The sequence below is a fragment of the Carassius auratus genome, chromosome 30 (genome assembly GCF_003368295.1).
Source record: "Carassius auratus strain Wakin chromosome 30, ASM336829v1, whole genome shotgun sequence".
NCBI classification, from domain to species: domain Eukaryota; kingdom Metazoa; phylum Chordata; class Actinopteri; order Cypriniformes; family Cyprinidae; genus Carassius; species Carassius auratus.
The window spans coordinates 3,744,958-3,765,947 of NC_039272.1; the positions used below are offsets into that span (position 1 = coordinate 3,744,958).

Here is a 20,990-nt window from a genome sequence, read left to right on the forward strand (position 1 = left end):
TTACTGCAACATTCCCCCTTTAAGAACAAAAGTCCCTACGAGAGCTGGTTTGATAGCTGGTCATCTTTACTGTATGGCTTAATTCCAGTAGTATACACCTCAATGATGAGCAAAGAGTTAGTGGGAGATGACAGGGAGAGCGGTTTGTAATGTAATGACTGAGTAAAGAATTCCTTTTAGTGATTAGCCTGTCCTTCCTTCATCAATTAAAACAGTCCAAGACGAGGAATTGATCTTAATGAATAGATGAGTTTGACATGAAGACAGGCTAGGGGCTGAAAAGCATGAATGAGTATAATATCATGAGTAAAAAGAAATGTGACTATGATGTGAGGCAGATTCTGGAAAGGGCTCTCTGTAGTGTATGTGAAGAGAAAGCAGGAAAGGAGAGGTGTATCTCTGCAGGGACATCTCTTATCTGACATACCGCTGGCTCTGACACGCTGAAGTCGATCAACAGTGCTGGGTTTCCTCTTAAAGCATGATCCTCAAGTCCAGTTTAGCTTCAGCTATGGGCTTGAAAGCATTTGCCTACCAAACAGGCAAAAGCTTCATTTGTGTCTTGAGTTGTATGGCTTGCAGTGCATTAGTATTGCTTTCCTGTTCCCTTCCTGGAGAAGTGAGACACGGAGACCTGAGAGACAATGCTAAACTGTTTCTGCAGATCTGTATATCCACCGCTGTATCTTCTGTAACTTTAAGATGAGGTTTAGGAGTGTTTGTCAACGAATGGACGCATTGCTTAGAAGCCAATAAAGACTAAGCTCCCGATTTAGTTACTCAAATGAAGTTGATGTATCAGGGACTTGACAACATTTAATTGAGCTGGTTTAAACTGATCGTATAAGGCGTTTGGAGCTCTCTTGGCTTCAAATGCTGGGAATGAAGAACATGACACTAAATATGGATCTTTAAGTGGTTCAAAAAACAACTCTGTAGGTAATGTTCAAGAGTTTTTAATATACTTCTATGGTTGAGCTTCTTCAAGTCTCTAAGTCTGAATGGACATGTTTGTATGTTGCTTAATTCACTTGCCATTTGGTAGATAAGACTGATGAACAAAATTCTCCTTGAGCAACTCAAGTTTAGGGGCCTTGGCTGAAAGCCAAAATGTCAACGAAGCAAGATTGAAATCATTAGGTTTCAACTTCAACCTTTGTGAAGCCACTTTAGCTCAGCCACTGCCAGTTTTTGTATTCGTAGATGTACGAGTTTGTATGGGATGGAATAAACTTGTTGTGTTATGAAAGCTCAAAGCCAGTGTTCATGCTGATTGCGTAGCGGAGTTTGTCTCTGAGGATGCTCTTCTTGCTGTAGTTGGGCAGTTTGAGCAGGTTGAAACAAGTGGAGGATGTAGGGAGGCGACCGCCTGGCTCCTTCTTACGAATGGTAAAAAATCCACGCAGAACGCTACCTAAAGTGTCGCCTGTGTCCTGCGTATGCAATCAAACACAAAGAAGCATGATGAAGAAGCTACACAATCTTTGCAGATCAATGTGTGGAGTAAGAAGATGAGGGGTGATGTCTAACCTGATCATCTGACACTTCCACACAACGGATGGAGAAAGGGGGTTTGAGGTAGGCAAATCCAAGCAAAGGAGGTCTTGAGCAGCTGGTGACAAACTGAGGAGTAATACAGCCACATTATAGATGGTAATAAACCTTGAAATAACCCAAAATCAAACCTTCAAGATGTGTTACCTTCAAGAACATGGCTCTCTCCTCAGGGGAAAAGTCGCTGGAGAGAATGTCCCACAGCCAAAGAATGACTCTGTGGCTGCTATGGAAACCTCCGTAGTACACCGTGTGCTTCCTGGGAGAGACAGAAAATCACATGCATCATTTTAGGTAACCTTTTTAAGACCGTACTTCACAGCATGCGATTATTAATGCTACATTTTCAGTGCTGACTATGAAAAATATCTGCACGGTGGTTATAAACGTGGTTAAATGTGACCCTGAACCACAAAACCAGTCTTAGGGGTCAATTTTTCGAAATTGAGACTGAATAAATAAGCTTTCCGTTGATGCATTTGTTAGGATTGGACAAAATTTGGCTGAGATACAACTATTTGAAAATCTTGAATCTGAGGGTGCAAAAAAATCAAAATACTGAGAAAATCGCCTTTAAAGTTGTTCAAATGAATTCTAATATATATATTAGGGGTGTGCCCGAAGCCGAATACCTTATTTGGAAAGGCACGAATAATGGCTTCAAAAATGAATAACAGATAACGAATAATTCTGCTCGAATATTCAGCTGAGGCTGCAGCAGTCTCTAGTTTACTAGATTCACAGGTGAGCCAGGGGATCAGCGCAATATTGTACACAAACCTCAGAATTCACTCAATGAGCTCCGCCTACTTCCGGTTTTTATCCAAATACAGATCCAAATAATTTTGTGATTGATACAGATACAAATACTGGCTTAATATATATATATATATATATATATATATATATATATATATATATATATATATATAGAGGATCATTTTATGATTCAACATGATGCGTTTTTCGAGACACGAGCGCAAAGGTCAAACACATCTGTCTGGTACATTTACATTAACCAGCACTGGAATGGAAAAAGTGCAATCTGTGTGAATGGCTCTAACTGTAGTTGCCACTAGGGTTGAAAAAAGGTGGAAACTTTTCTGTAAATTTTGGAAACATTCCAAATCATGTACGAGATGACAGAAAAAAAAAGAACAGCTAAAAAAAAAAAAATACACCCAGCGCAATGCGACGCAAGGCACAGAGCAAGAGTGTTTGCTAGTTTCGGTCCGGCGCCGTTCGCATTTTCCCATCCAGCGCCACATTGTTTAATTAGCAAATGCATTTGTGCTATTTTGTGCACCCATGGGCATGCTGGTCTAAAAAAGAGGTGTGTTCAGACGCATTACTATTGCTATCAGGAGCTGAAAATAGACTGCACCATAGACCAACTCAAACCTGGTCTAAAGTCTAAAGTCAATGGCGCAATATTTTTTTGTTATTTAAAGAGCGAGTTAGTAGAAAATGCACCTCTGGGCGGGTCCACAGAGCGCGCTGACTTTGCTTATTACATACAGGGATGCGCATCACACAAACATGCCAAATATTAAAAACAAAAGGATTACAGTGTAAAAGAATATTATTGTGTAGGCTACATAAATATAAAAATTGAATGATGAATAGTCATATTGCGTGTATTAGAATACCTATTTGCAATTCAGCCTATTACTACTTATAATGATGAAAGAAATTGGCGAATTAATGGAACGATCGTGCCAATACACACACACACACACACACACACATATTAACTGACTCATCGCGCAGAGTTATTTGAAAGCCTGCATCTAACGCAGACGACTGAAAGATTGACTGGCCACTTAACAGGTAATTTCAGCAAAACATCACTTGTTGAACTCCTCAGTTTAATCAGTGTGTTTAATAAGTCAGTGTATTTTATAATGTTACGTATTACGAGGACACAATCACTGTTACTTCATCCCACGCCACCTCGGGAAGCTTTAGTGGATGCCTGCTTGTCCCGTAGATGATCTGCTTGCACGCTTTAACTTCGCGCATGAGCAGATCAGCTTCTACGCTTGAGAAGCATTCAGCTTTTCCGCCAACAAATTCCGCCATGTAAATAGCAATCCGCCCTGGCGCGAGCGCATCTCTCTTTTAAAGGAAATGGGAGATGACACTCTGATTGGTTTAATGAACGTTATTGCCCATTACTCATTAAGAGGATAGGGACAACCCATTCCAATAATGCGCCCCGGCGCACAGACCGTTTTTTCGTCATTAAAATAGCAAAAGTGGACCTGAGTGCACCTGCGCCGTGCGCTTTACACTTTGCATTTATTCCAAATGCTTCCAGCCTTGTAGGTTTGATGCACTGCATCATTCTTAGTTTTTATTGCAAACCAACAAACTGATATAACAAAAACCTTCTATGCCATTGTTAATATGTGCAGACTCACTTGAGATCATCCAGGTCTATCTCAGCGTTGTCTCCAGAGATGAGCCTCTGGACCTCAGGGGTGGAGAACATGTGAAGCCACTCTGGGTTGATAATGCTGCGAAAGCCCCTGATGAATGCGGCCGTCTGCTCCTTGATCTGGGTGTGCATACGAAAGTGGGCCATCAGGTGGATATAGCTGATCCTGGAGGATGGTGAGCAAAAGAATAAAACAGTGCGTTGCAATTGTTTTGGTCTTAACTTTTGAATATGCAATAAATTTTTTTTAATCAACACTTGAATATACTAAGTTTTATAAAAATGCATAATTTTGAGCACAAAGCTGAGAATATCGCATCTGGATAATATTCAGTACCATTATCAAAATCCAGTATATATCCAGTAAATCGCTTCCATTAATACCTCCAAAGCTTGCACAGACATGTACCACTTCCTGGATCAACATTTTACACTGTCACAGTTTTCATTTATATGTTGTCTATTGCTGATGATCGCATTATTTTTAATATGCATCTGTTTATATAAGAGATAGCATGTTTCTCCGACCTGTTCGTGTGTTTTTGATTGGGGGGTTTTGTACTTGTTCAGAAGATGTGTAATAGCACCCCCGAGCGTATAACAGTGAAAACACAAAGTTGTAAAAACTCTTCAATTGTGGGGAAAGAGTTAAAGGTTAATAACAAAACATGAACTGATAAACAATCTTCTATTGTGTCCTATTCTATATAAGAGAATCCAATTGTGAGAGAACAATAGGTTTAAATAGATAAATTAAGTATTTGTCTGTGGTTGCAAATCCCTAATTGCTTTTTGAACCGCTCTGCTTCCAATACTAATTCGTTTTTTTCATCAGGTCATTTCTTCTTCTTGTAATGAATGTGAATAGGAGGCAGCACTACCACGAAAATGTTATTTACAATTTGACCAAAGAGACAAAATGAACTCACTTGTTTTCATTAGTGACAGGCATGGTCTTTCCACCAGGTATTAGCTCATGACAGACTAACTGTGAAGAGACAACGAAAGGAAATGAGTGAGCGTATGAGAGAATGAGGAAACCCAATAGTGTCAGAAGAACCAGCTGTTTTCAGCTGAAACAAATGTTGCTTACCTGCCCCATCACCTCTTCATCATAAGACAAAGTCAGACCCAAATCACTGACATCCCCATCATAACGCTGAAAAATCAAATCAATATTTGGTCATGGATATTACTACATGCTCAAAACAAATATGAAACAAACTCACGAAAACAGCCTGTTTTTTATTTTTTATTTCATGAATTAGTTACATAACAAACATACATTTAGGGTATCAGTTGCCTCTATTGCTACATTGTCAGATTTGGTGACCCTACTATTTGAGTGCAGCTGTTGGTCTCAGAACAAAATGCTTTTTGCAGTTCGAAACGAGGATTTGACATCACTACAGTGAATCCATGTTAAAATATTAAGCCATTTTGTATAAAAAAAAAAATAGAGAGCAGTAACTTCTAATACTGCATTCTCGGATATGGTTACTAAGCTGTACAGCTGCAACTGTTCATGCCAGACCAAAATGCTTTTAGTGGTATGAAACAGAGAAGGTCAGACATCACCAGAGTAAATCTTGGTAACATTAAAGGCATTGTGTGTAAAATAAAGTGGATTATCCGATTTAGGCAACAGATTTGAGTAATGTCAAATGCTTCTTTGTCAGATTTGTCGACCCTGCAGTTTGTGTGCAGCTATTGCATTGGACCAAAATGTGTTTTAAAACGAAAGAGATTAGACATCACCAAAATGAAATAAAAAAAAAACATCAAACTCATTCTGTGTGGAATAGAGAGGGGTGACAGATTTCGGCAACTCCTAATGCTATGTTGTCATATTTGGTAACCCTGGTGTATATCTGCAGCAGTTCACATCAGAACATTACACTTTTTAGGATTTAAATGTTTAGACATCACTAGAGTTAATTTAGGTAACTAAAGCTATAATAGATTAGGGCAACAGATTTCATTAACATCTAATGTTGCCCTATTGGATTTGGAGACCTTCACAACAGACCAAAATGTGTTTGGGGTATGAAACAGAGATTAGATTAGAAACCACCAAAGAGAACTTGGGTATAACATAAGAGTTCAAATCTTTCCAAACTCTGTACGAATGTCGTAGTAGTCACACTGGCACTGACCTTAATGGAGGTGAGGTTTTTGTAGAACTCGGAGTCAAGAGAGGGCAGCTCATCTATGGAGCTGTAGAAGGTGCTGTGATGGTGACCCAAAACCTGACTGAGGAAGAAAGAGGCGAATGGCACGTCCACTACTATGCCTTCATACATGGCCTTTCCGAGCATCTTTCCAACAAATTCAAACAGCTGAAGGTGGTTCTCGTGGATGCTGGAGGTTGGGGAGGGATATAACCTCTCATTCCCACTAGTGGTCTGAAAGAGATAGATTTTAAGTTGCCAAGTGTGATAGGTCTTTTGCTTGTTTGGGTCAACCGCTTTAGCCTTGCAGTCTATACCTTAAACAGATTGAGAGCTGGGTTGAAAACCTTCTTGATGATCTCTTCTAAGAACTCTTTAAACACACCGTCCTGGTCAATTCCAGCCTCGTCTACGCCTAAATCATTCACAAACTTCACTCGGATCACTCCCTTAATGGAGTTGACAGGCAGACGCCGCAGTTGATCATAACCATCCTATGGAGAGAAGGGGAAAAGAGAGAGATCTTTAGTATTTTTCTTAGTTTACATTTATGCATTTGGAAGACGCTTTTTTCGAAAGCGACTTACAATGCATTTGATGTTAACTTTTTCCTTAATTCATTAGAAATCGAAACCAATGACCTTGGCACCATGCTCTTTGAGCTATAAATGCTAATAGATGTAATACACATCATGTTCATTGTGTATCAGTATTTGAGAATGACGAAACCATCATTACCTCTAACATGCGCGAGCGGCGAATGGTTATATGAGTCACGTGGGGAGAGGCGGAGCTTGTTTCCACCAATCCTAGAGTCTCCTTCTCTTTTGTCACGATGTTCCGGAAGAGCAGCACCCTCTGTGACAAAAGCAAACCCGTACATTTTTTTTAAGATAATATGATTTTGGTTTTGATCTAACTTGGATTCTTTATGAAAGGAAGACATTTGCACTCGTGACCTGTTATGAACCATGAGCATTAATAATCTTATTCTCACATTTTTATGTGGGATGACATGAGGAATGTACTGAAGTAGCAGCTGTGCTCTTTTTTTGCCCTTCTCCAGCTCTTGAAACAACAGGCTGGGCTTCAAATCCCTGTGTTACACATACAAAGAAAACATATAAAAACAAATGAGACCTATTTGACCATTTATCTTTCCCATATATGAGAATAATTATCAGTAACTTTGTTTTTAAATGGACCCAGCTCCAACTATAAAGTAAAACGTGAAAATAATCGGACTCAAATATACACAGCATGCGAGGCTGACACACTTGCGGAGCCAGTGATCTTCAGGTGTGAATCTCCTGCGACAGTCACGCTCATACAGAACCATCAGCCAGCCGTGAACACTGTGGAATAAATCCAGCTTCTCTCCTTTGGCATTCTCTGAAACAAGTGAATGAGCACACAAAGAAAGCCCTTTATCACTGCCTCCATACAAAGATGGTTCAAAACAACTGCTGTTTATCTAAATGAAGCTGAGAACAAGGCTGGAGTAAAGAATGCATACACATATGTAAAAACGACCCTTGTTGCAGAAACACAAACAAGGGCTAAAGAACACCTGCTCACCTAAAATACCATCCCAGACCATCTTGTAAACGAATGTGTTTAGGAACGAGGAGATGGTCACAAGCTCTTCCATTTTAAAAGAAATCTGTTCCTCATACACCTCGATGTCATCCAGAATCCTGAAATGAATGCACAAATAAATATATAATTCAAATAAATGCAAAATTGTCACCAGTGGACTATACAGCACTCACGTGATGAGATGTCTGGAGCAGTCACAGAAGAGCATCAGCATGGCCAGAAGCTGTTTGGACTCTTCCGTGTCATTATTGAGACACTCCAGGAAGAGTCGGAGACCCCCCTGAGGGCCAAGCTCACAGATGAATGCCCACAGCTTAGGCAGCAGCTCATCCAGATACGTCAGTCCTGGAACCAGAGTTTCATTTGAAAAGAATATGATATGTCAAGGACTGAGATTTTTGTTGTTGTTGTTGTTCACTAGACACTACTCTGATTCAAGTATACCGTATTTTCTGGACTATAGATCGCACTTTTTTCATAGTTTGGCTGGTCCTGTGACTTATATTCAGGTGCGACTTATTTATCAAAATTAATTTGACATGAACCGAGAGAACTGAACCAAGAGAAATGAACCAAGAGAAAACATTACCGTCTACAGCCGCCAGAGGGCGCTCTATGCTGCTCAGTGCTCCTGTAGTCTACACTGAAGACATAGAACGCCCTCTCATGGCTGCAGACGGTAATGTTTTCTCTTGGTGCTTGGTTCTAAATAAATGCGACTTATAGTCCAGTGCGACTTATAGATATTTTTTTCCTCATCATGACGTATTTTTGGACTGATGCGACTTATACTCTGGTGCGACTTATACTCCAAAAAATACGGTAAAACTTTTTTCCAGGATGAGGATAAAACATTAATGACGTGTGAGTGTGCATTCATAGGTGTGTACCCTGCATAGACTGGTTTCATCATGCGAAAAGCACATACCTGTGAGAATCTGCAGGCGGATCTGTGTGAGTGTGGTGAGGGCCGTCTGATACAGCACACAAATACTGCACACCTTCTGGACCTCAGCCGAATCCACACGCTTCCCTCCGACCGGCTTCAGGATGTTCCGCACGGATGCAGACTTCTGGAACGCTCGCTTGAACAGATCTATATGTGCAGACAGTTTAACAAGGGTTTCCCAAGTGAAAACAGGGCGAAGAGAGACCTGATGATTTGTTTACTTTGTGACCTTTGGTAATAGCACTAAAACAGACTCCGAAACACCAGTATGGCATTCTTTAGAGTAGACCAACCTTTTTTAAACACAATATTTGCCCCCAATTTTTAAGACAATATTTGAAGGCCCCTCGAGATATTTTTGATACTGCTGCTATTGTTTACAGATACCTGGATAAACAGTATATTTAAATAATAATAAATTAAATTAATTTCCGTAATCACAATAACTTACAGTGACACATTGCTGCCACACACAATATTATCAAAACAAAATTTTTAAAATAATATTATAATAATATGTTATATTGTTAAAAATAATAATTTTCTTGTTAAAATGACTTTTTTTCATAATAACAAAATATAATGTCATGAAAACAATGTTTTCCTCATTATTATATATTGTTACATAACTTCTTGTTTAATCTTGTGTGTCATCAATGCGTCACTGTGTTTACTTTTTTATTTTTTATTTTATGGTTTGTGATTACAGGGTTTTACATTTATATATTTATAGAAAAAAAATTATAGAAATGTTTAGGAACTAGTTTAAACGGAGGTGTTTCTCACTCTTGACAGGCAGATTATTCTGTGATGAGCTTGGCGGAGGAGGGGGAAGTGGAGTGGGATCTTGAGTTTCTAGCTTCTTGCTGAGAACATCACAGAAGAGAGTGCAGATCACTGGAACTCCCCACAGACACTGTAACTGCTTCGTTACCAACGGCATAGACTCATTAAGCCTGAGGAGACCGCAAAGAAAGAAAGAAAGAAGAAAACAAGAGAGTGAAAGAGAAAGAACGCTTAATAGGACGACACAACAGAGAAATCCAGAAAGTATAATCAATCGCCGTATTTTGTCAATATAACATTGACATACCCATAGTCAACAGTCTGGGAGAACCAGCCCAACACAGGGTGCCAGTGTGTCAGATTGGATTTCTTCTGAGACACATATCTCTGAGAGTATGACAACATATCTGTCAGATCCTTGACAAAGTGACCTGCTTCCTGCTCTAAAACTTTCACATTAAAATATCCCAGCTGAATGAGGTTACCTGGAAACAAAACATAGAGAGACGATGAGATAAATCAGGGGTTGGGAACCTTTTTTGACCAAATATTCCCTATATATATATATATATATATATATATATACACATAAATATTTTTTTTTCAATAACGTTTTAATAATAGTAACTTTATTAGGACCAAGGAAACTAAAATACACAAATATGCAACAAACCGTGAAAATCTGTGCAGGGCTTTTACATTACATTTTACATTTACATTTATTCATTTAGCTGACGCTTTTATCCAAAGCGACTTACAATTGCTATATATGTCAGAGGTTGCACACCTCTGGAGCAACTAGGGGTTAAGTGTCTTGCTCAGGGACACATTGGTGTCTCACAGTGGATTCGAACCCAGGTCGAACCCGGGTCTCTCACACCAAGGGCATGTGTCTTATCCACTGCGCCAACACTACCCTGTGAGAGGGATGAATTCTCTTCAGAGTTCTTTCTCTCTCTGTGTGCACACGTGTGTATGTGTGTGTGTAAGAGACTGAGTGACTGAAAAATAATGCACAGTGCTCATGTCTACTGTATTTACATGAATACACACCATTGCAGGCACTCTTACACTCCACTTTGATCGTTTTAGGCATGCCACCGAAGACATAGTCTACTGTGCTTGTCCGTGTTCCACTCTGACCAATATCAAGAATGTCCTACTCTTTACTGTCTGCTGTTATTACCACAAACAAGCTACAAATCCGGGCTTAGGAGCGCTGCGTTACCATATGTGACCCTGCACCACAAAACCAGTCTTAAGTTGCATGGATATATTTGTAGCAATAGCCAAAAATACATTATATGGGTCAAAATTATTGATTTTTCTTTTATGCCAAAAATTATTAGGATATTAAGTAAAGATCATGTTCCATGAAGATATTTTGTAAATTTCCTACCATAAATATATCAAAACTTCAGTTTTGATTAGTAATATGCATTGCTAAGGACTTTATTTGGACAAATTTAAAGGAGATTTTCTCAGTAATTAAATTTTTTGCACCCTTAGATTCCAGATTCTCAAATAGTCGTATCTCAGCCAAATATTGTCCTCCTAACAAACCATACATCAATGGAAAGATCAATTATTTGGCTTTCATGTGATGCATAAATCTCAGTTTCGAAAATTCAACTCAAGTCACTTATATGATTTGCTGTCTTGACTCTCGCAACCAGGACTGAACACGCACTTTGGCCGGTACAACATTTTTTATTATTACATTAAACCTTTTATTGGCTTATGTAGGCTCTACAACAAAGAAATTGCTGATCTCTAGTGATGTCTAATTTTTGCAACAGATCATTTGTTGGTAAAGGGTGAGAGATCTGGCTTAGGTTCTCGAAGGCTGAGATAAATGATCAAGAGATTATAAACTAAAAATGAAAATGGCCCAGCAGAGCAATTACATCCTTTGAACTGATTCCGTTCACCAGTCCATCACTGTTCTGCGAATCAAATACACACTTCAAGATGTGTATGTGTGTTTAAACATGCTTACCCAGTAAGCACAGAGTGTGGCTTCCTTCCAGACAAACACAGATATCCAAGCACTGCTCCTCTCGACTTAAAAACAAGACAAACTTGCGGAAAAGGTCATGGGTTTGGATGGTGACCATACACTGAAAAGAGCACAAATTGAGACAGGTGAAATCATGTTCTCGCAATGTTTTGACTTTGCAAGATGTGTGTGCAAATGAGGTGTTATTATGTATCTGCATGTGTCTATTTCTTACATCTGGAGTGAGTGTGTTGAGGTGCGAGATGAATGCTGGAACAGACATGATGTGGAGAAGGAAAGACCTCAGCAGGTTGTCTGAGAAATGTGCAGCGATAACAGGCCTGAAACACACCAGATCACATTATCGGTCACTTCACAGGAATAGAGCTACTGATGTAATCAGTCTCAGAGAGCAAAGCCAGTTCTCATGGCAACCGACCTGAGTGACAGCGTAAAAATGGCCGTGAGGGTTCCTTTGGAAAGGGCAGGTCTGGATCTTGCCAAGCCATTTGTAAGTAGAATCTGCAAACAGCAAAGATGTTGTACCAAAAACTGTATTTATTTTATTAAGATAAATGATGCTTTTCACATCAAATAAATGTTTAGGAAAGAATCTAGTGTTAACAACATGCTATAATTTATTCAAATGATATGCTATCAGCCTGTGACAAGATTCTGATTGGATGAGTAGTACCTGAAGAACAGAGTAGAAGCCCTTCTGATTGAGATGTCCCATGATGTTCTCACAAATTCTGTTTAAAGCAGGCTTGAGGGCCTCTCCTTAAAAAAATTAAATACAATAGAGAGGAAGCTTTAGTAGGAGTCTGTGTTTTAGCCTGTAAATCATCTCACAAGCTCTGATCACAGTGACACGAACCCTTCCCTCGGATGATTTTCCACGTCGATGTGTCAGTGAAGGTTATCAGCATTGTCAGGTACAGAGTCACTAATTTATTATCTTGCAGTATGTCAGGCTGCGGAGAGAGACAGAAAGCAGGAAATAAGCATTCTTCAAAAAGCACTTCCTTTATGTACAGATAACTGAACATTTAAAAAGATATTTAAGATTATCATAAGGAAATACCCTCAGCTTTTTCAGAAATTCACAAGAGACCCAGAGGACATCTTTGATCTGTTTCAGCCAGGGGATGGTGAGATCTTTTGAAAGGGCCAGGGACACATACCATACCTAGAAAAGTAATAGTCTGTCACAACAACTATTATGACGTATGAAATGATAAAGTACATTTCCATCATTGCTTGGTTAAAAACTTACTTTAGGTTCGTTCTCCACATCCATGCTACTTAGTATGATTCTACACAGCTTCTCAAACCTCTGTGTAAGAAGGGAAAAAAATGGCATCAATAATAATACACAATATATATATAAAAAAGTGACTCTTCCGATATAAAACTCTTAACATTACATGATGCTCACCAATTTATCATCCTTGCTCAATATAAATAATAATTTTCTAGTGATTTTGAAGATGGACAATGCATTTCTTTTTGTTGAACCTGCATCGCTGACCGCAATGAAGTCATCCACCTCTTTCCTAAAACGGAAAATATGTAAAATGATAAATCTGTGTCAGAGTACATCCCTATGCTGAATACATTTCCAAACAGCAACTACTGTAAATGCCACACACTTAAAACCAAAACTGCAATAAAAATAAATTAAAACTATATATAAAAAAAAGCATTTAGTATTTCATCTACAGTGAAAATGCAAATGTAAAAAACTAAATGCTAAATATTAATCAAATTAAAATAGTACAGTAATAGTGATAAAATGACATTGGCTCAAACAAACTGCTATTTATTCTAAATAGGGTTTACATTATTCAAAATTCAAAGTATTTTAACACAATTAGCACTTAATTTTCCTGTGTTGTTTTAGTCCTAATTTTTACTTTTTTGTATTTCTGACCAACAAAGTCAGCAAAGAGCTTTGACTGAATGGTCTATTGCAAAGAATGGTTAATTTCAGTCCTAACCTTATTTCTCTTTGCAGTCTGCAACGGCAGAGAAATCTTCTGACCAGAGCCTGGATTTGTGATGCAGCTTTCTCTTTCTCTTTATAACCTTTCCTTTCCTCCCGAGCTATTCTGGCTTTATCCAGGAACTGGGTTTTGGAGGTTTGGGTAGCGGTGAACATGTTTTCACACCAAACTGTGGGTTGAACATTATAAAAACAAAAAAATCTACATCACACCTGAGAGCAAACACAACGAAGAGGCTATGCATTGCAAGTACGAACAAATTACTTCAAAATTATTTTCAATCCATGATAAATAATAATTTAATAATTTACAATTTAAAATCTATGTTACATTAACACACAAACCTTGCACTAATGTAGTGACTGGTAATACGTCTGCTTCCACAGGTCACATGAATACTATCACATATTCACACGCTTTGTTCTGGAGGTCCAGAGGACTCTACAGAACAGATTGAGGATTTATTTTATGTAAAAAAGCTCTTCTTTAAAGCAGCACAAATGTTACACTGATTTTAGGCACATAAGATTGCTGTATTAAAACAATTGATTAAAACTGCTCCAGAAATAATATTTTATAAATAAAATGAACGTTTTACTTTGCTTTAAAAAAAATAAAAGACAGCTTTAGACGCATTCGAAGTGAAATCAGGGGTTTTCTGACACCATTATCAGACCAAAACAAAGAAGAGCCTTTATATCATTAAATCAGAAATGAGGTGACACTTTAATTAAAAGACAGGATGAGCACACTACAGAGACAAATTTACACTTAACATCTGGTTTCAAATAGGTAGAAAACGTACATCGAAATAAAAGCAGCGAACAGTGAATTAATTGTACCTAGAGAGACAATATATAACATTCACACTAACGTTAGCTATCCTGCTAGCAAATACTAACATTTCCAGCTTTCAGCAAGCTGGCAATGCTTGTCACCTTATAAATGTGTTTCATATGAAAAGATAAGAAAGTCTTTAGGGGTTTCTCGAAGGTTTCATTTACCTGAATAAATGGAAAACTGATGTAAACAAAAGAGCGACCCATACGCCGCAGCGCTAATCCGCGAACAGCGTAACCTCATAATCCTTCCGGGGGAATATTTTCGTTCGGAAAAAATCAGCATTCACACAAGAAATATTACTCTTACTTTTTATATGTCGTAGTAAAGTTACATTGATATCGTTTCATTGTTTAAACGATATTACACTGGACTATTTTTAATCGCTTTAAATTGAGGTTTGGGACAGCAGGGAGCTGGGAAATTGAGCCAAGCGGAACTATTTGTCAGACTGCTCCTGTCGATGTACATAAATAAACAACTTTAAAAAATGCAATACCATGCAATAAACAACTTTTACAATAAATAATAAAAATAAAAAATAAGGTCAAAGTATATTCGCTAATGATTTGCAAAATTTCTCAAATTATTGTATTGTGATGTTGTGCTGTGATGTTGTTTTAAAGATATTTGGAGATACAGTATATCCTAAAGATTTGTATTCAAAAACATTTTATTATGGCATCTAAAAAGTGTCTGTGAACTGATGCCAAGACTATATCAGTGATGCACTAATATTGTAAATCGTATCAGTCACAAAGTTCGTTGTTGCACAATTGTTATATATAACGTTAGAGCCCCAGCACTCACAAATTAGTTTATAGTTAATACAACCACAGGAAGTGAGAAAATTAAATGAAAGGACATTGGACAGATGGAGTTACTTCTCATCTACTAAAGCGCGTTCATGTATTTGCTCCAAACAGCCAATAAGCGCGTGATCTGAAGCGTCGTGCACGAGTCTGGTTCGCGACCGGAAGTGATCTAATTCCCGTTCCAAGAGGCCCGAAAGACTCGGGGAATTTCTATGGTAAATAATGACATTTGTGTGATGTTTCATCTAATTTGTATGCTTCTGTCGTCGTATATTTGAATGATCAGTTTATTGGGGCGTCTAATTAACATTTTTCTACTAGTAAGTTCGTGTTTATTTCCTCAGAAACTGAGACATGGTGTGCTAGTTTAGCGCATTAGCTTATCTAGTTGTCCCTTTCTTAATTAACTAACTTTAAATAAAATTTTATATATATATATATATATATATATATATATATATATATATATATATATATATATTCAGTTACGAATCATGTATGTACGCAAAACAAATATGTACAGGAATGAAATGAGCCGAATCTACTGGGTTTAAGAAAAAATCTCGCAGAGCAAGTTTTGACATGACGTCATTAAATAAGTCCGTGAACGAGCTTCTCATTGAAAGAGATGAGTTATATTATTTACAGTCTATCAGTTTGTTAATGTGTTATATATTTAATATAATTTAAGGGGCTTCTGTGGTATCACCGCCCTTCTAAAACTCGCATTATTTTTTCAATCTTTAATATTCAAAACAATGTTTTTTTGTTTGTCATTTTAAGAAATGTATCCTCACATACACATTACATAAAACTCCAAATACTAGGGTTGTGTGTGTTTGCAATGTAGATGCGTTCACTAGTTATCCCATGAAAACAATGTCAAGTCAAATTGAGATTTATTTTCATCCTGACACATTTGTGGACATAATAGTGGAACAAAATGACCATGGTGCTACATACTATTTAACGTAGCATAAACGCAACAACAGAAGTTAAGAAAACAATTAGAAATCTAGTTAACAGTTAACCATCTGACTATATACTATAGGCCTATACTATATGCCTAAACATACTGTACAATAACTTTACATAAAGGCTGTACATGAAATTGTGCAAAAGAGATATTTTGGGGAAAGCAGTGCATAGTGCAAGATGATTTGTAGTGCAATGCACAAGTAAATCTATATTATCATATTGAGTCTTTGTAGCATGGAGTGTTTATAAAAACTGTATAAAGTGGCATACTGAGAAAAGTGTGTTTTTATATATATATATATATATATACACACATGTATACATACATAAAATTTATCTGTTTAGCTGTGCATTTATTGAATGAGCACTGTGCAGTGTCCGAACTGATTGCACTGTATTTTACATATTCATTGTATTTTATGTAAAATTTTCTATTTTTAACTGCTTTAAATTCATTTTAAATAATTTTCAAAGTTTTTAAATTGCTTGTTTTATTTTCATGATTATTTTACTTTCTTTTATGTAAAGCACTTTGAATTACCATTGTGTATGAAATGTGCTATATGAATAAACTTGCCTTGCCTTGCCTATATATGTATGTATTTGTGTGTGTGTGTGTGTGTGTGTGTGTAATTATAGATTTTATGAGTTCTGCATTTTCATGCTGTTCATACCTGATTTTCAGGAAGAGATGTCAGGAGACAGTGTGGTGAGCTCAGCTGTGCCGGCAGCTACAACACGGACAACCTCCTTCAAGGGGTCCAGTCCCAGTTCCAAATATGTGAAGCTGAATGTCGGGGGAGCGCTGTACTACACCACCATGCAGACCCTGACCAAGCAGGACACCATGCTGAAGGCCATGTTCAGTGGCCGTATGGAAGTCCTTACTGATAGTGAAGGTAGATGTACTGTCATAGCTACTGCAGAAGAGTTCATGTAATGTGTCCAAGTCACACTCTTCACCTCTGATCTTTCTCCAGGCTGGATTCTGATTGACAGGTGCGGGAAGCACTTTGGGGCCATTCTGAACTACCTGAGAGACGGAGTCGTCCCGTTACCTGAGAGCCGGAGGGAGACAGAGGAGTTACTGGCAGAGGCAAAGTATTACCTGGTGCAAGGCCTGGTGGATGAGTGTCAGGCGGCATTACAGGTACAGTACCGACAACTAGGGATGTAACGATTAGCTGCGAGCTGGTTTAAATTCGATTAAAATATGCGACAATTCAAATCGGTTGAGATTCTTAACGGATCGTGATTCATTTGGGGTAGGAGTTTGTATGAATGCATGTCTGAGGGGAACTTACTCTCTTTTAGAAAAGTTTAGATGGTATTTTTTCTTTTCATGATGCCTCTTTATAATACATATTAAGGTTCATAATGCAGCTTTGTGTACAGCAGAAATCAAGGAAACGCTTTAAACTCCACCTGAATATGCATTTCATGCTGATTTTTTAATGTATAGTTTTACAAAACTAAAGTCAAAGTTGCTTCAAAATTTTGAAATTATACAATCTAATTTAAATTAAAAACTGCTCATCTTGCATGTATGAAGCATCTTTGTTTGGATCATGATTAAAATGCAGTGGTTGCCTTTCATTTTTAATGTAAAGAGCACACGAAGCCTTGTTTTGTTCATATAAAGATACTTATTTTATTGGTGTTAATTATTTGATTTGAGGCTTGTTTTTAAAATTGAGTTTTACATTTACATTCTATTTCAATTTTGTCATTTAGTAGACCCTTTATCTGAAGTTATTTACAAATGAGGACTACAGAAGCAATCAAAAACAACAAAAGAGCAATAATATGCAAGTGTATTTCACAAAGTATTGTACTGCATTTAATCCAAGCAATAATAAAAGGACACATTTAATTCATAATTTGTCTTAAATATCATATTGTTAAAGAAAAAAAAAAGTGAATCGAATCGTGAAATCTAAATCGTGAATTGAATTGAATCGTGAGTTGAGTGAATCGTTACATCCCTACCGGCAACAACACATTTAAGTAAAAAAATTCTGTCATTTAAAAAAGCATATTAGATGTTTAAATATAAAAATATTCTAAAATTAAATATAAAAATAATATTCAAATTTTACAAATGTTTTCAGAACAAAGACGCGTATGAACCATTCTGTAAAGTTCCACTGGTGACATCATCTAAAGAGGAACAGAGGCTCATTGCCACTGCAAATAAGGTGCAAATGCTTTAATCATGTCAATCTTAAAGGAATACTATTTGTTTTCACCGAGAAGACACCCTTGACTTGTCTTTCTGTGTATATGCAGCCTACAGTCAAACTGCTGTACAACAGGAGCAACAATAAATATTCATATACAAGGTAAAGTGTTTAATTTCTTGTAAGATTTTGATTGTTGAGAAGTTTACGGTTGAGCTTTTACCTGATCAGATTGCTCTTTCTCTTTGAAGCAACTCTGATGACAACATGTTGAAGAACATTGAGCTGTTTGACAAGCTGTCTCTGAGGTTCAACGGCCGAGTGCTTTTCATCAAGGATGTGATCGGTGATGAGATTTGTTGCTGGTCGTTTTACGGCCAGGGCAGGAAGATTGCAGAGGTGTGCTGCACGTCAATAGTCTACGCCACTGAGAAGAAGCAGACAAAGGTTAAGGGTTATCTGTCCGTCACATGATTTAAATCAAACTTTTTATACAGTCTAGCATTTTCTCTGTTTTCAAAAAATGAAATCTCTTCATTTCTAGGTTAAAAATGTTTAATTCACGAAGCCTAAAAAGTCACAGCATTAAATGTTGCATGCACAGCAAAAAAACAAAACAATATATACCTTATTATATTTTGTTCCAATCTCAATACAAATATCTAAACATAAACTCTAGTTTTCTGAGAAATTAAGTGACTATGATTTTTAAGTAAATGATCTCGATTTACGAAACTTTTGACAGAATATGAACTGGAAAATGCTAACCGAGGAAGAACAAGTTTGTGTGGAAATTAAAGTATTAAATATATAAATATCTGTTGAAACGTAACTCATCATTGTTAGAGCATATTGCTGGATTGCTCGGTTTAATTTAGTTCTTAGATTTTCCTTACTTTGTTTCAAAGTCTCACAAACCCCAAAAACCGAGAACTGTCTAAAAGCACAATTTGTCCTAAATGCTTCAGATCGGTTTATATGACTCACTTTTTATTTGCTCATCACAGGTTGAGTTCCCAGAGGCTCGCATCTACGAAGAGACCCTCAACATCTTGCTCTACGAGTCTCAAGACGGCCGCGGACCTGACAATGCACTGCTGGAGGCCACAGGGGGCGCTGCAGGCCGTTCCCATCACATCGACGAGGACGAAGAGAGGGAGCGCATTGAAAGAGTGCGGAGGATCCACATCAAGCGCCCTGATGACCGCACGCATCATCACCAGTGACCCCTGCAGTCTGTCCTCTTTTCAGTGCCTTAACAACTACCAGCGTTTCGGTTACACCCCTCTGTTTGCACACAGACACGTCAGTTAAGTTTATCCCGAGTCTGTTTCCTTCGAGAGACATAGGGATACTCTCAGAATCGCTTGTATTGATATTGTTACATGAATGTAGCATATAGGGCAGCGCTGACCTCATGTGCATTTTTAAAGACCTCACTTAAAAAATACAATGATGGTGTAAATGTGAATAGAAATGCACAACAGATGGTTAGTTTTACAGCATTCATGACATTCCCTGAACATTTGGCCATATTTGCTATTCTTAAAGCAAATTCCAATGAATATATGAAGTCGATCAGCTGAACTGTCATTTACTTGTATGTTGGCAAGCATATTGAAATTTTCCAAATTAAGTTGTCTGCTGAAGTATTTTTGTATTTTACATTATTTATCATATTTTTTTCTGTTTGAGTGAAGACTGTAGGGTTCCTGGTGCCTTATAGATTAATCCTGTTCTTTTTTATTTGTGTGTGTGTGTGTGCATTGTGTGATAGACGTTGGATTTTTGTGGCTTTGTTTATCCCTCTTTTCTTATTTTCTTTGCTTTTTGTTAGAGCCAGGATTTCACAGTGCTGATAGTGTGTCTTACCGAGATTCAGGATAATGAATTGACAGATTCTTAATTTGTCAGTTTTTATTTTATTATGCTTCCGCAAAAACATTCATGCACGCTGTCATTTGAGGATTGCATGTGCTGGACTTTTTGACAGGTCTGTATGAGTTTGGCCAATAGAGGGCAGTGTAGTGTTATGGTGTTTTCACTCATGCACAAGAGGAGGAGGCACTTTTAAACAACAGTTGTCAAATTTTCTATCCCTTTTTAGCTACAATCCATAAAATAGATTATGCTGTTACATAACTTTCTGCTGCACTGTATTAAATTCCATCAAGTTAATTACGCTTCTGGGTTTTGTAAGTGATCTCATTCGAGCAAAGAAACTGAGATGAAGTCAGAAGCGTTCGGATGTATATCTGTAATTGAGAAATGGACACCGAGTATGTGTGTGTAATCAGAGACCAGACCACGTCAAAGAAGCTCCAGGACGAAGGAGAGTACAGGCTCTCCTCTGCTGCAGTTTGTGGTTAGGAGTTTTATTAAAGGTGTATTTAAACGAACTTTGAAATCTGTAATACTGTAGATCAGTTTGTACAGAAATGTGCACATGAATAAAAATGTTTTACATGCAAATTATTTATTCATACGTTATCACAAATAAAGATTTCTACAAGTTTTGTAGATCAAACTGTGCATTTGCTTTGTATTCTATTTCTGTGGTTTGGTATAAAACAATTATAAATATGGCTCAATAACAAAGCATGAACATGACCAAATAAAATATTATGACATATCAACAAGAATTATAACTTAAAGGGCAGCATTTATGAAAAC

The 20,990-nt window shown here is 37.5% G+C and overlaps 2 protein-coding genes across 3 annotated transcripts; one reads left to right on the plus strand and one right to left on the minus strand.

Moving 5' to 3' along the window:
* Window positions 1-865: 865 nt before the first annotated feature.
* On the minus strand, window positions 866-15,310 carry LOC113048912 (ubiquitin-protein ligase E3B-like). Of its 2 annotated transcripts, none has more exons than XM_026210881.1 (27): window positions 15,229-15,310; window positions 13,849-13,945; window positions 13,499-13,673; window positions 12,937-13,054; window positions 12,775-12,834; window positions 12,583-12,687; window positions 12,376-12,472; window positions 12,193-12,278; window positions 11,938-12,020; window positions 11,734-11,839; window positions 11,499-11,619; window positions 9,807-9,984; window positions 9,500-9,669; window positions 8,693-8,860; window positions 7,938-8,109; window positions 7,744-7,862; window positions 7,443-7,557; window positions 7,163-7,262; window positions 6,904-7,023; window positions 6,483-6,659; window positions 6,151-6,399; window positions 5,088-5,153; window positions 4,924-4,982; window positions 3,978-4,160; window positions 1,702-1,813; window positions 1,531-1,623; window positions 866-1,433 (listed from the first exon to the last, which is right to left on the minus strand). In XM_026210881.1, the coding sequence occupies exons 3-27, from the start codon at window positions 13,657-13,659 to the stop codon at window positions 1,242-1,244; spliced, it is 3,210 nt and encodes a 1,069-aa protein (XP_026066666.1). In that variant the 5' UTR covers window positions 13,660-13,673; window positions 13,849-13,945; window positions 15,229-15,310; the 3' UTR covers window positions 866-1,241. The 2 variants fall into 2 exon arrangements, with proteins under 2 accessions (XP_026066666.1, XP_026066665.1); XM_026210880.1 differs by lacking the exon at window positions 15,229-15,310 and adding an exon at window positions 14,509-14,606.
* Window positions 15,262-20,765, plus strand: LOC113048914 (BTB/POZ domain-containing adapter for CUL3-mediated RhoA degradation protein 3-like). The gene is made up of 7 exons (XM_026210882.1): window positions 15,262-15,374; window positions 16,823-17,036; window positions 17,118-17,287; window positions 18,249-18,335; window positions 18,427-18,479; window positions 18,569-18,764; window positions 19,325-20,765. The coding sequence occupies exons 1-7, from the start codon at window positions 15,372-15,374 to the stop codon at window positions 19,541-19,543; spliced, it is 942 nt and encodes a 313-aa protein (XP_026066667.1). The 5' UTR covers window positions 15,262-15,371; the 3' UTR covers window positions 19,544-20,765.
* Window positions 20,766-20,990: the final 225 nt, after the last annotated feature.